This window comes from Asterias amurensis, chromosome 19, assembly GCF_032118995.1.
Source record: "Asterias amurensis chromosome 19, ASM3211899v1".
Classification (NCBI taxonomy): domain Eukaryota; kingdom Metazoa; phylum Echinodermata; class Asteroidea; order Forcipulatida; family Asteriidae; genus Asterias; species Asterias amurensis.
Window position 1 is genome coordinate 9,815,013 of NC_092666.1, and position 17,215 is coordinate 9,832,227.

Below are 17,215 nucleotides of genomic sequence, written 5' to 3' on the forward strand. Positions count from 1 at the left end.
TTGTGGTCTAGCTGGTAGCAAAATTTGATTCATATATATCCCACAATGCACCTCATTCAACAGTCTGCGCTTGCGCATTGGTATTTGCGATAAGGTCTATGGTTATTGCTCCATAAAACAATCGAACGGTTCCCAAAACCAAAGAATACTTTGCCTTTCCAGTTAGGACTAAATTCTCGAGCCACTTCATCTATTTGATTGGACTAGCAATTACCCCCCCCCCCCCAACCCACCCTCCCTCCTGAATGCTTTTGGCAGTTGGATAGTGAAGGATTTGTTTATTCCTAGTCTGTAGGTTTTGACTAATTACTAAAGTAGTATTGATTGATTTATTAGCTAACTAAAACCTGCTTTATCTTTATAATTATAGGCCTGTTGTACGCACGCACAGTACAGTCGGGAAGATTTGCAACACACTCTGTGTGTGGAACTTTCTAGATCTATAGAATACAATTGTTATCATGACTAAGCTAACGTGAATAATGAACACACTTATGGCTAAACCATGTAATGGACCTAATTATATAAAAACTGAAGCTACATGCTGGTCTTGCATCAGGGCATTTTTTTTTTTTACAGATTAATTTCCCGGGGGCATTTACATCAACCTTTGGCTGCAATTTAATAAAAATGAATTAAATAAATACCAGAAACAGCTGGGACATTATTTCGTTCTAACATTTTTGAATTTTAAGTTAAGAAAACCTCAAGGTAAACTAACTGTGTAAGTTTTGAAAAAGAAAATTTAAATTGTAGTGTTTTTGATAAAATAAATATCAACATGTTGTGTAATAATAATTGTAGCATTCTTATACTTATTTTGTTGTTGTCAATGACCAGTTGCGAAAGACACATTGTGTGTGTGACAGTTTTTAAACTTGTGGTCAAAGATGTAATCGTATCTGACTAATAAAACTATAATTTAGAGGCTATAATATAATCACACACCTGAAATATTGTAGCCGAAAACAAAACAAATTTGAAAAGAAAAACTTGACAACAACACTTAAAATCTATTAAGATATCTAAGAAGATGATTGCATCAAACATAACACCATTGTTTACAATGATTATACTATCACTCATAGATCATTTTGTAAATATTGATGACGAACAGCGCCACGTTGCTAACTGGCCCCTCATCACGCCATCCATGAGTAACGAGATACGTTTTTTTATATTATAGGCATAAACCAAGGCTGTGGGTGGGTTGTATCATACTCTAGGGGATTGCTGTGCGTGGTTAATATTAAAATGTCAACACAACATTTGCAGCAAGTGCTCAGCTGATCGTTTCCTATACCGTTATAAGTGCCGAATAGAATTTTTATAATTTTCTGTACACCAATTATGTCCTTTGGTTTGTAAGCAGTTTGCAATAACTAATTCTCTTTCTCTCACGATTTTATTGTGTGAAAATGGTGGGAAGATTTCCATCGCAGCCTGCATGGTCTTCATCACCGACGCATTTTAAAATCACATTAATTTCTTAAAGACTAAGTAAGCCCATAGAGCAAGTGGTAAGCCTATATAGGCCTATACCGTTCAAGTTTTTTGAGATATCACCCGGAAATCCGGAGTGAATAACACACCCACAACCCCTATAGGAATTCACAAGCTGAGAAACGTTACCGCTGTAACGCTTCATAGATCCAGGCTTCGGGCATAAAACTCGATATGCAAACTTTGAAGTTAAATGTTTCCTAAAATGCTTTATACTGTCCAAAACTGTTGTACTTCTTACCACGTAATTGTTTTTATTGCCACTAATTTACAGAGTTCTACCAAAAGTATAATAATACAGACCCTTTAAATTTGTATTATTTGAAGGCAGTGGACACTATTGGTAATTGTCAAATACTAGCTTTCACAGTTGGTGTATCTCAACATATGCATAAAATAACAAACCTGTAAAAATTTGAGCTCAATCGGTCATCGAAGTTGCGAGATAATAATGAAAGAAAAATAACCCTTGTCACACGAAGTTGTGTGCGTTTAGATGGTTGATTTCGAGACCTCAAGTTCTAAACTTGAGGTCTCGAAATCAAATTCGTGGAAAATTACTTCTTTCTCGAAAACTATGGCACTTCGGAGGGAGCCGTTTCCCACAATGATTTGTACCACCAACCTCTCCCCATTACTCATTACCAAGAAAGGTTTTATGCTAATAATTATTTTGAGTAGTTACCAATAGTGTCCACTGCCTTTAAAATGCATTGTTTATGCTGTGGTATAATAGGGCCTCGTCCTAGTTATTCTTAAAAGTAGTTATATAAACTCAGGAAATCATGTTTCCGACAGCTGTACTCTCATTGAGAAATATTGATGACTTGACTTTGATTATAAACACACACTGGTGGTTTATAGGATGAAACTTAAATCCCAATTCCTCCAGCGATCGGTCAGCTCCAGAATCGAGTAAATGAAAACAAGACCCCTGCTAATTGGTTGACACGTCAGGCGTATACGTGTCGAAACACTTTTGCCAAGACAGGTGCGTTATAAACTTACGGGACTCTTGTACCTGTCACGTACCATGGAACTACAACTACAGCGGCTCTATCAAAAAAGAAATACAATGAAGATTTTGATCCCCCCCCCATCAATCCAAGTCCATCGAAAACCTGCTCTTTTTGGGGAATAGATAATAATTTACGTTATATTATAAGTTATCACACAAGCGCGAGTGGAATACGGAAAAATATAGCGCTTCTGCGTCCCATATCCAACGAGGCCGAAGGCCTCGTTGGATATGGGACGCAGGCGCGCTATATTTTCCGTATTTCCACGAGCGCGCGTGTGATAACGTATCTTCAAGCAAACTTGGCGCGTGACATAGAACACACAAGACGCATGGTAGTGATATTAGCCGTGCAATATAGGTTTTTATCACCACTCCATTCTTCCAATCTGATTGGATGATTAGCGCGTACTTGAAGATAAATATATATATAATATTTACTCATAATGAGTAAATATTTTCAATTTCGTTTCATTTCTTTTTACTCCGCACAAAGGAGGAAACACATCCGCTATTAAGAGTACCATCTGTAAAGCGTTACCGCAGTAACGCGGTTCAGATTCAAATCTTGGGGGATAAGGTAACATCTTTCTCCTTAAGTTATAACCACCTTCGAAGTAAAGAATTTCTCAAGTGGGTTATTATACTATCCATGAGCTGTTGTACAATTCTTACAAGATTAGTAAAAGTATTTCACTGCAATTCATTTTAGAGTCATTACCAAACGACACGGAGTCGACGACCCTTTAAATCAAGGCATGATCAAGGTCACTTGGGAGGGATGGATTCAATTCATTCACAGTCAAAAGCAAGTCAAGGCTGGTGCAAGCCCAACATGATTATTGTTGGTGTCTACTACCAGCAGTCTACCCGTCTACCATTCCCTAAGGCCAGGCGGGTGGCAACCTTGAGACTCGATCAAGCTGCCGCGCTAGTTAAACTTAGACTTGTGGACAAGTCGTTAAATGTCTGTCGTAGTGATAGCGTTCCGATTCTGAATCTCTCTGGGATACTCTCGCGAGACTGCTGGCACCGCAAGACTACTGCTCTCGCGGCTATGGCGTAGAAGTTGGCAATCGGGAGTTCGCTGAGGAGCAGTGTTCTCGCGAGAGCATTATTCAATCGCCGAAACCTGAATCATGAACACCACCACTAGACTCGACTATCTCACCGCGGCAGACCATTAACGACTTGTCCACAAGTCTAGTTAACTAGAACCAGCATTCACGCACGTTCGCGGAATCTATAAACTTCATTGACATTGCAGTGACGTCACTGGTGCGAGGTCAAATTCCACAGTGGTGTTGTTGTTCGCTTTGTCGTAACACACCATTGAGATTTAGGAAACACAATACATATTATGGGATACGTACGAGCGAAAATGAAAAATGGGTGTGTTACATAATATTTACCGGAAGCAAACATAATATCTTTTATGGAGGATTTGTTTAGTGGGGATCGAGATTTGGTATAATACGAATAACAACAACTGGGTGGTTCGCCTGATGTTGTGGATTTAAATCATTATTCTAAAGAAATTCGCCCTGTATTCCTTTAAGGGAATGAATAGAGGTCCTACCTTTGGTAATCACTCTTAAAATGAATGTCAATATAAACTTAAACGGTTGCTCTATGATTAGAAGTACAGCAGCTTTTCGAAGTGGTTATGGAAAATAGGCTAGCCAGTTTTTCGATCCAAAAAATTTAATCTGAGAAACGTCACTGTCAGAAACGTTTCCCAGATTATGTCACTGTTAGAAACGTCTCCATAACAGTAACGGATTGTTCTTCCTGTGTGGACAAAATTATCTCCAGATTTTGGCGATCAAAAACGTGAACATCTTAGTGAAGTTAAATTTTCATGAATTAAGTATAGTTTTATTGTGGGCCTACTCTCTAAATGTAAACGAGTGAAAAAACACCACTCTTTCCATTTCGAGTTGTCCCTCAACTGGCTCTTTGGTGGTTATTTCACAATTTTACTCCTTATAGGCGGAGGGGTTTCATTCAGTCAAGGACCGTGAGTGAAAAATCACTCAAAAAGGTGCAAACTTCAATCTAAAAGAGTGGACAACCATTCGAAAAAAAGTTGTCCCTCACGTGGCTCTTCAAAGAGTGCCTTTTACCTCTTTTGCATTTAGAGAGTATGTTTACAGGATTAAAGGCAGTGGCCACTATTGGTAATTACTCAACATAATTATTAGCATAAAACCTTACTTTGTAACGAGTAATGGGGAGAGGTTGATAGTAAAAAACATTGTGAGAAACGGCTCCCTCTGAAGTGACGTATAGTTTTCGAGAAAGAAGTAATTTTCCACGAATTTGATTTCGAGACCTCAGATTTTGAATTTGAGGTCTCGAAATCAACCATCTGAAAACACTCAACTCCGCGTGACAAGGTTTTTTTTTTTTTTTTCATTATTACCTCGCAACTTCGACGATCGATTGAGCTCAAATTTTTACTGGTTTGTTATTTTATGCATACGTTGAGATACACTAACTGTGAGGACTGTCTTTGACAATAACCAATAGTGTCCAGTGTCTTTAAGTATAGTTTTATGGAACAGTTGTACGATTTTAGAAACCATTAGCTACATGTTGCATTTAAAGACTTTTTAAACAGCTAAATGGTCCGTCCCATTCAATTAAGTAAGCCGGTGTCTGGAATCATTTCCTATCACCATGGCAACGGAAGTACATCTGATAAAAGCAGGTGCGGATAGATTTCCATTTTCTTATCGTGATACCAATAAATGAGATGTGAACTAGTTCGGGTTAAAGTCTCGCAAGGATCCTCGACCAATTAATGCCCAAACCATCAAAAATGTGTTTTGTATAGTGGTTCACTCTAAAAAGATTTCAACGATGGCATCCCCTCGTCATGAAGAGGGAGCCGGGCGAACTTAAACACTTGTAGGTAAACCATGTGAAGATAATGATAGTTACTGTGGTCTTAAAGGAACACGTTCGCCTTGGATCGGACGAGTTGGTCTTCGAAAAGCGTTTGTAACCGTTTGTTATAAAATGCATATGGTTAGAAAGATATTTTAAAAGTAGAATGATCCACACACATTTGCCTCGAAATTGCGTGGTTTTCCTTTTACTTTGCGAACTAACACGGTTGGCCATTTATGGGAGTCAAAAATTTGACTCCCATTAAATGGCCGACCGTGTTTGTCGACGAGGTAAAAGGAAAACCGTGCAATTTCGAGGCACGTTTGTGTGGATCAATGTATTCTACTTTCACAACATCTTTCTACCCATATGCATTTTATAACAAACGGTTACAAACGCTTTTCAAAGACCAACTCGACCGATCCAAGGCAACATGTTCCTTTAAGCTTGATCTGGGATTTATGTACGGGGACTAATAATGCCTTACCCCCATAATGTTCCCAGCTATTTCAGTCGCCAAGATTATGCCCGCCAAAACTGTTTTGGAACGACCATTCGTCCTTGCTTTTCCATTAAAAAGTTTCACATGATTGACGTGTGGTTTTTAGTACCCCGGTGTAGCTGTCAGTCGCCCACACTTTTTCCTTAATAAGAAAACAATGGGATGTTCATCATCATTTCCCCTGCGGGTGTAATGGTTTCCTTTAGTATCAAACTTAAAGAGATCACCGAAAGATAACCAACTCATTCGCTCTAAGTAAAGCTTCAAGTTAACTTTTTAAAATAACTCTTTACTTTTTAAAGTAACTTAATAATCGCGTTGCTACGTTATGGTACCACAGCACATGCACATGTTTATTAAGTTACCCACAAACCCACACACGATTGTGGATATTAAAGGCAGAGTATACCTTTGGTTTTTTAAGCCTTCGACTCCTATAAATGTAGATTTTTTGAGAAAAGTTCATTTTCAAAAAGGTGTGTGCGTTTTTGAGATATTGCCGAAAATCTGGAGCGAATGTTTTCATGCAGGATAATCCCTAATAGAAATACACAGTCTGAGAAGCGTGCAGTAACTCTTCTTAGATTCAAATTTTGGGGCATAAAAAATGTCGTCTCTTTTCACATAACCACAAGTGTCTATATACTTCAACTTGGTGAAAAGTTTCTCGAACTGCTAATATCAAAAGCTGTAAGGTTTCTAAATAGAGCAAGTACCATGTCACATAACAAAAAATAAGTTTGCGTTGCCATTCATTTTAAGAGTGAACCTGTAGACCACTGCCATAGGCATATTCCCTTTAAGATGAGTGGGTGGAGAAGTGGTATACATAGAAAACTCATCTACGGTCTCACTAAACTTTTGGCACATTCTCATGATCTGGCAGTGGCAACCTTCACCCGTTACACTCACTCAAAAACAGAAAATAACAGACAAAAAGCACAAAACTAACATTGCTTTAAATGTTCGCTGTTTGTCACAAACTAGTCACGCTTCATCACGAGCTCTGAACTTTACCACGATAGGCTAAAGTGTCTTTAACTTAGGAACTTCCTGGCAGATCCTGCGGTGGCAATTAGTGGTTTTTCCCTCGCCTAAAATATCCTGGATTTAATCCAAATGGCCCTGAAACTACGAAGAGATAAACACGATCACTTTGTGAACCAATAGTTTGCAAGAATACAGAAGGAAGTTATGGGTATCTACAAACTTAAGTATTTAATTTGATACAATTGTTGTGATGTCAAGACACGCAATAACAAATTGAAAACTATTTCCCCAGGGTGAAACAAAATAAATCTAGGACCCCATCCATATCTGCAATTCGTTCCCAGTCATCACAAATTGTAAAACATCTCACTATTATCAGTAAAGTAAATTATCTTTAAAAAAGATAAGTAATAACATTTTAAGACGTCACTTATTAAAGTCACGTATACCATGAAACATTTCTCTTTGTCTTAAAACCTTATTACCATTATTTATAAAAAGTTTCAGAACCGTACGTCATAAAAATGTTGTTTAGTACAATCAACACAATAAAGGCAAAGTATTCTTTTGTTTTGGGAAACGTTTTATTATGTTAATCCTCTGTCAATGTAGATGTAACATGCCATCAAACCACCCAATGAAAATCTCATAAATGTGGTAGCGTTCTTGAGATATCACAGTTAAAAAAGTATGTCCACGATCTCAGTGAGAAACGTTTCTGCATGAAACGTTTCTCAGATTGAACAAGAAATTGTTGAGCCCTTTTTCGTAAAGGCAGAGGACACTATTGGTAATTACTCCAAATAATTATTGGCATAAAACCTCACTTGGTGACAAGTAATGGGGAGAGGTTGTTGTTAGAAACGGCTCCCTCTGAAGTGACATAGTTTTCGAGAAAGAAGTAATTTTTCACGAATTTGATTTCATTAGTATCTCGCAACTTCGACGACCAAGTGAGCTCAAATGTTCACAGGTTAGTTATTTTATGCATAATTTGTTATTATTATGTTGAGATACAGCAAGTGAGAAGACTAGTCTTTGACAATTACCAATAGTGTCCAGTGTCTTTAAACAACATTCTTTTAAAAGGGAGTCTTTCCATATAATCAGTAGCTCAGTGCAATGCTTCTTACTATTAAGATTTTACGGTCATTACTAGTTTACAGGTTATCCCTTTGAATTAAACAACATATTATTTCTTAAAAATATATATATATATTTTAATAAAACACTGGAGCTGAACTGACCTTTTATATGGTAATTTTGTGTACAAAGCACAATAGTTTTTTCATATTGCCCAGCGGGCTACTTGTATTTAATTGTATACAAATAACAAGGGACTCGTTTCAATTTCAAAGAGAACAGAAGTTCTTCTGTCACACCATGGAGCTGGTCATACTCACAATTCCAGCACTTGACCACCAGCAAGTTTAACAACTTAATTCTATGTGGAAGACCATTGTGTTTATGGCAAGCTATAGCCTGATGAGGTCAGATTGCAGTCATGTGGAAGAACTGTATACAGTATCCGGAAACTGACGTCACAGACGTCCGTCAACAATAACAAAACAATAACACTGACCTAGCTAGCTCAGTATGATCCCGATATTATGCACGTACGCTACGTGCAGGCCTACGTATACCATGGAGATAGACAGAGCATGGACAGAGTAACTCATGCATCAGGGTCCAATTTCTTAAGCAGAAAGTAATGCTCAGCAAAATTCTTTGCTATAATAAGCAAAACAATGAGTGTGATGTGGCATTGCAGTTGCATCAATAGTGTAAGATGCAAAGTTTCAAATCCTACTTTAATGGAATCTTAGGTCCCTAAAATGGTAATCAGTTTATGTTAAGCAGTATTATTTGATTGTGTTTAGCAAGTGCTTACAGATTTTTGTTTTGAAGGCTAAAGAACAAACTTAGCATTTATGTTTTAACAACTGTTCACAGGTTAATTTCATAACATCCTGACCGGATACTGAGTGGATTTACGCTCAGTCCTAAAAATCCAAGATTTCGCTTGCATTTTGATATCAACACTAAGCAATTTCAAAACATCAACATTACTGCTTCGCGAGGCCCAACAAGCAGCTCGATTAACATACTGTCCCTAGAAGTGTGGGTCACAGTGATCTGTTACTCTTTTTAGCAAGGAACTAAGCAATTAGCATCAAACTATGGCATATCCTAAAGTTATTTATAGGATTGAGTAAACCTGGAGAAGGCTGCTGAAAATGACGTTTCTCAACACATCCCAGTTTCGGTGAAGTTTTCTATTTAAAAAAGAATCTAATTTCCTATGTTTTACTGGGTATTAATTTGTCAGCAGTATGGTAGTTCTAAATTGGGCATTTTGAAGCATTTGAGTTTTGAAACGTAAACATAGTTATGTAACACAAAATGCATGCCACGATAGACGATGTGACCAGCAAAAGAGCCACAGAGCATGGACAAGTTCCTGCAAGCACAATTTGTACACAGCCTGATGGAAGAAATGATAAAATCTTATATTTTATGGAGATTGCACTGTCTAACTCTTATCACTTTTTGATATGGTGAAAGGGGGTACATCTCAAAACTTGTCCAGCTTTTACTTTATAATTCTTTGCCAATAATTTCAGGATAACACATACATCATTCTCCTTACAACTTTAAACGATGTTTTATTCTAGAAATTGAAGGCTGCCTTTCTTTTCTGTATAATTTTTTTGTTGTATAGCTATAACAAAATAAGTCGCACAACCTTGGAAATGATTTGTGTCTAATTTGTTCTCTCTGTGTCATATTTTTTATGTAGTTTTTTTATTTGTTTTTATTGTTTTATTAAAATTGCCCAAAATAAGGCCAAGGGAAAAAAATACAATTTAAAGGAGAGAGGATCTATTTTGTTCACATTTCTCTATAACTCATAGATTGTTAAATGCAAAATCAGGCTGATGAGACTTTTGAAGATAGCATTTGGCATAAAGTATGTACATGAATAGGTAAACAAAGTGATGTCGGCTGCCGGCTACCACGAAAAATGCTTATTGGGCAAGCAAATAAGGCGGGGACTATATGCCATAATCCAAGCACATTTATTAGGTTAGTAAAAGGCAATTAAATATATTATCATATGCAGGTGCAGTACAGAGTAGTAGAGAGTTCCGAAGTGCATCAGTATCGGGAAAAAAAACTATCAGCCACCAACTGGGCTTCCTCCACGGTAGGCCACTATTGTAACGGTCAAGGCTGAAGGCTGACTGTGGTATAGTCTACATCATGCTGGTGGCTGGCTCACTACACGCATTCCAATCACATATTGTTCGAATACAATAACTAGTGATTAATAAGCGAGAGGGCTTCTCGTATAATGAGTCCGTAAAAGTCAATGTCAATCATGGCCTTAATTAAAAACCATGGCGATGGCAAGAACACCAAGGAGCAAAGCAGCATAATGACAACATTCCAATCGATGGTCAAACGACGATGAAATGGGGAGATCGGCGGGCGGGGGGTGCTTTCCATCCCCATCAATTGAAAAAAAAAAATCAATTTCGTGGAACTACAATTTTATACAAAGAAGCTGTCAAAGCCAGGCCAGAGGCTTAGGGCACAACTATTTCCCCTCTTGAAATTCCCTCTTGTCTTGGAACCTTGAAACGGGCACCACGGCAAGGGCACTGGGCCTTTTCGAAGCCCGACAGGCGATTTCTACTCTATATTTACAATACACATTGTGCAATGTACACGAGAGCTTTCAGTGATTGTGGCCAAACATAAGACTATCTTGCTCCTTCTGTCATGGACATCAGAAAATTATCAATAATATCAGTCATGTTTGATCAGCGTCTTATAATTCCTCAACAACCTAGCCCAAACAACCCCTCATTGTTCAGCTGCATTCTTTGTATTTGCTAGTAATACTAAGATCGTGATGCTAGATGACTGTCGCGAGAATGTTCATTTTACCATTCAAACAAATGGATAGTGGCAAAAGAGAAGCAAAAACAATGACATCACAATGTACAACAATTCTTCAATGCAGTTTTCACTATTTTCTTTATTATGTTAATAATTGAACTTTTTTATACAATTAACAGTTGCTTTTTCTTTTCTTTCCTTAAAACATAACTTAAAAAACAAAATGGAAAGAATACAAAGATTTGATGTTGTTTTAATAAGAAAAGTTTTTTCAACCGAGTGATCTAAAAGCTAAATGTCATACACTCAACTGATAACTATTTCAACTAAAATCATAACCAATGCAGTTAACAGTCGTCTGTGTCCTTAGCTGATACATGTACATGTATTTATTTCAGCTAAAGACACAACCGGTGCTGCAAACAGTCATCTGTGTTCTGAACTGATAACTATTTCAACTAAAAACATAACCAATGCAGTTAGCAGTCGTCTGTGTCCTTAGCTGATATTTATTTCAGCTAAAGACACAACCGATGCTGCAAACAGTCGTCTGTGTTCTGAACTGATAACTATTTCAACTAAAAACACAACCGATGCAGTAAACAGTCGTCTGTTGGTAACTCCACACAAAAACAAGAGTGCCACTGGTGTAATGCATCATGTTAAAAAAAGGGTAAAATGAAAAAAAAAAAAAAAAAAAGAGATGTAAAAGTGATAACATTGAGATTCATTGATTGTAAAAATAGATTAATTTTTGATGGTATGGAAAATTTATCAGCACAAGCACTTTCTTCAATTGTTTTTTTTTATCAAAGTCTTTGTAATTAACAAAATAAAAATTTTCACTTTCCAAACCTGTAATTTTTAATGAAGAAAAACTAAAAAACAATGTGAATTCAAAATTGAATAAAAGGAACTATAATATCTAAAGCATGTTAGCGGATGTTTTTAAGCAACAGATATAAACAAAATGGGCCAAAAGCCCTAAAAAGAAAAACTTTTTTAAAAATTCTAGAATTTCAAAGAACATGATTTCATCATATAAATTGTATCGATTGTTGGTCATTAAGAAAATCAAAGCATCTTGCATTTTAAGTTCATCGGTATCTGATTTTTTTCCCAGTTTTTTTTTTTTCTTCAAACTTTAACTTTTACTGTAAAACGCTAAGTCAGATCACAATATACAAAATGCTCAGCATAGATATTAATATTGCACAACCAAGACTTTAAATTGTTGAACTTTTTTACAAAGAATTTCTTTACTGTTCAAAAATATTGTGATCTTTATAAAAGTAATACTGTTTAAAAGACCTCAGTTATAGAAAATCTGCCCAGCAGTATTAGTTTAACAGCCACACAAGATTTTCTACTGTCAAGCTCTTCATAATCTGACAATTGAAATACAATCGCACATCCCCTAAAATAACAAATGATCAGTTCTTCTTGTACAAAAACATATTTACACTTAGGATCCAACCATTGTTATTTTAGGGGGAATATTTTTGTGCATTTTTTAAAAAATTATCTTAATGTACAAAAATTGCATGATATTTGCATAATCATCAGTTAAAATGTTCAGATTGTTGTAAGTCTTTTTAGACTGTCGAGAGAACCATCATTTCAAATTTTGTTTTACCCAAAATGGTGCATCAGTTAATGAGTCCGGCATCCCGACTTCTGAACATTGAATCAATATAGGCGCACCCCTACATGTAATGAGGAACCTTAATTCAAAATAGCCTGATAACAATTTAGCTTTCTGTCTTGACTTAAATTGTAAACAAGACAAGAAAATGCGACTAAATAAGAGCTGAATAATTAGAAATTAGTCCAATTTCCCCAACAGAGTGACTAACTCACATGCATGCATTAAATAATTCCGGAAAACAAACTCCATGAAAACATTCTTTTTATGAACTGCCAACAATTATACCATTGATCAAGTTGGATGTCAACATTCCTTATTGTTGGTGCAATAAAAAACACTATTGAGATTGTAACGCTGTATCATCAGTAAACAGTACCAGTCTAATTTAAGACATAAGCCTTTGGGAGATTTTGACTTCCGTTCTAACAAACAGCTAACTGCCGGCCACCAGGAGGACCTGGATCAATCATTTTTTTTCTTCCCGTTCTGAAGTTATTTTCTTTCAAGGGGTTGTATAAGAAGCAAGGCTCCATAAGAAAGTGTCTAGGTAACGCAATAAGGAAGTAAGTGGAATCCAATTTGACCGTCATTAGTATAAGTCAAGACTGAAAGAGGGTGGAGAACTTTTAACGCTGATGAGTCACGCAATCCCGGGAGAGAACGTGGGAAGCTGAACTTATCGCGACTGTTTCATGATGACAAGTGCCAAGAATAAAGTCTTTTCTGGTGATTGGACACAGCTGATTTGATTATTTTTTTCAAGTTGGTAGAAAGTAAGATATTTGCCGTCTTGCTGATAAACAAGTTCCAAAACGCTATATTCACCTCCCCACAAAACACAAAAAATTTTGGCCCAATGACATAAAGCCTGATGTTCAACTTGCTTAGCAAAAACAAATTTTGCTTAGCAGAAATAGGTTACCAGCCATGATACCATGCAGTTACCATTGCATGCCAATGGAACCCCATTCATTTCTTGCTGAGCAAATTTCTTTAAGGTTACCAGTCAGAATGCCATACAGTTACAATTGCTGCAACTGCCACCTGTTTAATTTTTTTCGCATAGCAAAGAAATCTGCTCAGCAGAAATTTCTGCTTCTAACAGCTTCATGGAGTTGGGCCCTGCTCATAAGTTCATGTATATGTGAAGGCCAAGTCCCACTGTAGCGATAACGATAACGATAACGACGCAAAGAGAACGCATTATATTAGTTGAATGAGCGTGTGCGTATTCTGCGTTGAGCAATTCAACCAACAGAATGCATTCTCTGTGCGTCGTGATCGTTATCGTTTTCGTTATCGATGCAGTGTGACTCAGACTTAACGCCTACACAACCATCTTCAATCATGGCAATACATGTACAATTAACACGATTTTACTGTAAGATGCCAATGGCTTCTTCAAGAAGGTTTTGTACAATTCTTTGCTGACATGCTGGCATACTTTGTTGTGAAGAAGGGAGGTGAGTTTAGCTTGGTAAATCTTTTTGGGAATGTCTACAAGATCTTGAAATGCAATTTGTGACAAAAATGAAAATCAATCCAAAACTTAAAACTAAACACCATGAGAATTTAACAAACCTAGGGTGTAACTTTTTTGAACCAGCTTTGCCACAACTTAAGTTCCTGATTTTTTTCCTAGAATCGCAAGTACAAAATGTTATAATTACAATTGTATTTCAAGTATCAAACTATTGTCAGAGCACTAATAAAAAATTTAATATTTCTATACACAATATTAAACGCACCATAATATTTTATGAGCATAGATCAGAATATTAGTGTTTAAATTCTTAAAAACAGTAAAATTACCCATTTTTCAAACTTTGGCAAGTCTTACAAAGATCACAAAAAATAGACATTATTTAAAAAGAAAATGACTCTCATTAAGAAAGGCTGTCATCAAGTCCGTACTACTGTTTTCAAAATTTCATGTTCAATTTGGCATTGAGTTTTACCTTAAAAAATCCATAGTTTTGAAGAAATCTAGCTATGCATTTACCGCCAACGATTTATTCACCCAATGGTATTGGTCTCTGGAGACGGATAGAGCGGGCCAGTCCTTCTCTGCATTGATGGCGTTATTCATGTAATAATTGTTCTTCGCTCTCTGCTTGCGACCTCGTCGTTGACCAGCAGTATGAATAGCGTTATCGTTGACAGTTGTGGGATGATTTTGAAGGACTTCGTGGATGGAATCAACGACAGATTTAGGGTTTGCGTTGGTGTCTACGTTACCGTTATCGTCACTTGATTGTGTCGATGACGATTGCGGTGGCTCATTATCGTTGACAGGTTTCATCTTCTTGGGGAATTCTGCGATTGGACAGATTGTTCCTTTCTCTCCAAACCTGCATTAAATGAAAAAAAAAGATCCTTCTTAAAAAACTATACCAAACACAAATGTAACTTAATGGGTGGTAACAAATTGTTTACCACATTACAAATAAAAGCAGATTGGGAATAGTTTCAGTATTCATTCCACCTCTTTTTCCTTCGTTATGAAATAAAAAAGTATTTTACACTCAGTCAAAAGAGATTTCTTTTTGTAAAAATTAGTAAAAAAGTGGTGGCAGGATACAAAAGGTTTCCGCAGACTGTTTTAGATTGCCTTCTGTATATAGAGCAGTTGGCACTGAACAAAGGGGAACAAAACTTAACTTAACCAAAAACTACCTGTAAAAGTGTATATAAGTACAAAGTGACATGTAAACAAAAATTCAACAAAAATGCATACATTTTGGATTTATAATTTACTCACAATAATTTATGTAATCAAATGTATTTTATTGTCAACAAAGACAAGTATTTTTATTCAATCTTAACTTATTAATAAAATGTTGATATCAACAATGAATCATTTCTGGCGCTAATTAGAACCGTCGTCCGTTGAAACCAGTACACGAAACCGCGCCAACCTCAACTTGGTGAACCCTATCTATTGTTTAGTGACGAATTCTTTTGTGTCGAACAATAGGTGTTTTTGTTCCGAGTAAACAATGATCAATGGAATAGCGGGGAACACCCAAACCACAAAGTTACATACCTGCAAACAACTTCTAGTGGGTCCACCCATAATGTGAAATCTGTTGGTAGACTCATATCATCGTATTTCAGACCACTTTTCTTTGCAGCTCTCGCCAAAACAGCGTCCCTCGGCTCTTCCTTTGCGATTCTGATACACCGAAAAGCCTGCCCTTTGCTTGGTTTCTCTTCGTACCAATGATTTCGGAACTTTTCGATTAGACTTGAGACTAGATTTTCCGACAGTTTTGACATCTGCTCTGTGGTGAAAGTACGTTTGAGGTTGATGAGTCGTGTCAGAAAGACAACTGCTGCTGCTATTTCGTCCTTCATGTTTGTAAAATTGCTGGAATTATGGAATGAAAAAATGTTGTTTTGATGAGACGGACTTGGCGCGAGCGAAGGTGGGTGCTCTGCTTTGTTCTGTTGTGACCGCAGAAGTGTTGCGAAATGCCTTATTTTCTCACTTCTCTCTGGCGATTTCTGTCATCAAAGTAGCTGTACTTCTCCTGTTGTTTTGTGTAAAGCCAGTCTGATGGATGATTTCAATAAAATGAGGGAATAAACCATTGAACTCAATGTTAAAAATGTCCCCTCCACGACAAAAATATCATCTGTGCTTTTCGATCTCCCAGCTGCGAATAACAAAATGCAACGCCAGCGATCTCTATTTACCTTTATGGTCGTGACGTCATATTCGACCACTGCTGAGAGCCAATCAGAAATCGGAAATTCCGCGTAACCATGCCGCGTCACGTAAATAATTCCGAAACGTCACTTGACCTTTTTCCAAATAAGGCAAATGACCTCCGTGTAAGGAGTATTAGTAAACAACTATTTTTAGCCAACACAATGCCCCCATGCAATGTTCGGCAAGGATGCGCATGACGCATGACAACAATAATACAAAATTATCATAATGTTATGGACTCGGGCCAACTTTTTGATATGAGGGCGCTCTTTCAACAACAATCTTTTCTCAAAGGTGCTAGACTTGTTTTTTGTTTACTATCACAATAAGTTTGGGTTTATTGCAGTTGACAAAAACCAAATAATTCTGATTTGAAAAAATTGGTAGATGTGTGAAACATGTTAGGGAACTAAAACTATCAAAATGGCAATGAAATAGTTTAGAAAAATCAAGCTGGTAGAGAGAAATGGATTTCCTCAAGCCTTAATGACCCCCCTAATTGTGTTCTGGGAAATATCTCATGAATTATTTGGAGGATAATGTATGGGGTACTTCTGTACAAGAGAAAACTTTGGGGCCTATCTGGGGGTCATCGCCCACTCCCACATATCCAAGTTTCCCATAATGCTCCAAAAGCAGTCCCACCCAACCCACAATCTAAACAAAATGGAAATAGAAACATGTTAGGCCTGCTGAACTCTCGAGTGTCAGGACACAAAATACAGAAAAACTGGACTTATTTCTTTTCTCACTGATGATCTTATACCAGCACTTCTCACTGATGACCTACCAGCAACAACTCATCCATGAGTAGCTAAAAGCCTAATGAAGAAAGTGATATTTATGCAAGCTTTGGTGACTTAATAATGAGTATAATTATCCTGTAAACTTCAGCAATAAGGCCTGAGCAATCAGCCTGTCAAAGGATTGCTCCTTGCAGCTGCAATCCGAACAAAGATCACAGCCCAGCAAACAACTAGTATTGTTGATGTTTCAGTGGAGAGTATTTAAGCCTTTATTCTGCGAAGCTCTCAGTAA

At 37.0% G+C, this 17,215-nt stretch overlaps 1 protein-coding gene across 1 annotated transcript; it reads right to left on the bottom strand.

Moving 5' to 3' along the window:
- Positions 1-13,191: 13,191 nt before the first annotated feature.
- LOC139951420 (maternal B9.10 protein-like) lies at positions 13,192-16,139 on the bottom strand. Its single transcript, XM_071950306.1, has 2 exons — positions 15,509-16,139; positions 13,192-14,813 (listed from the first exon to the last, which is right to left on the bottom strand). The coding sequence occupies exons 1-2, from the start codon at positions 15,817-15,819 to the stop codon at positions 14,453-14,455; spliced, it is 672 nt and encodes a 223-aa protein (XP_071806407.1). The 5' UTR covers positions 15,820-16,139; the 3' UTR covers positions 13,192-14,452.
- Between the last annotated feature and the right edge of the window lie 1,076 nt (positions 16,140-17,215).

Coding starts and splice junctions, on each gene's coding strand:
- LOC139951420 (XM_071950306.1), bottom strand. CDS start 15,819: ATGAAGGACGAAATAGCAGCAGCAGTTGTCTTTCTGACACGACTCATC. Junction 14,814..15,508: donor CCACTAGAAGTTGTTTGCAG/GTATGTAACTTT, acceptor CATTTAATGCAG/GTTTGGAGAGAAAGGAACAA.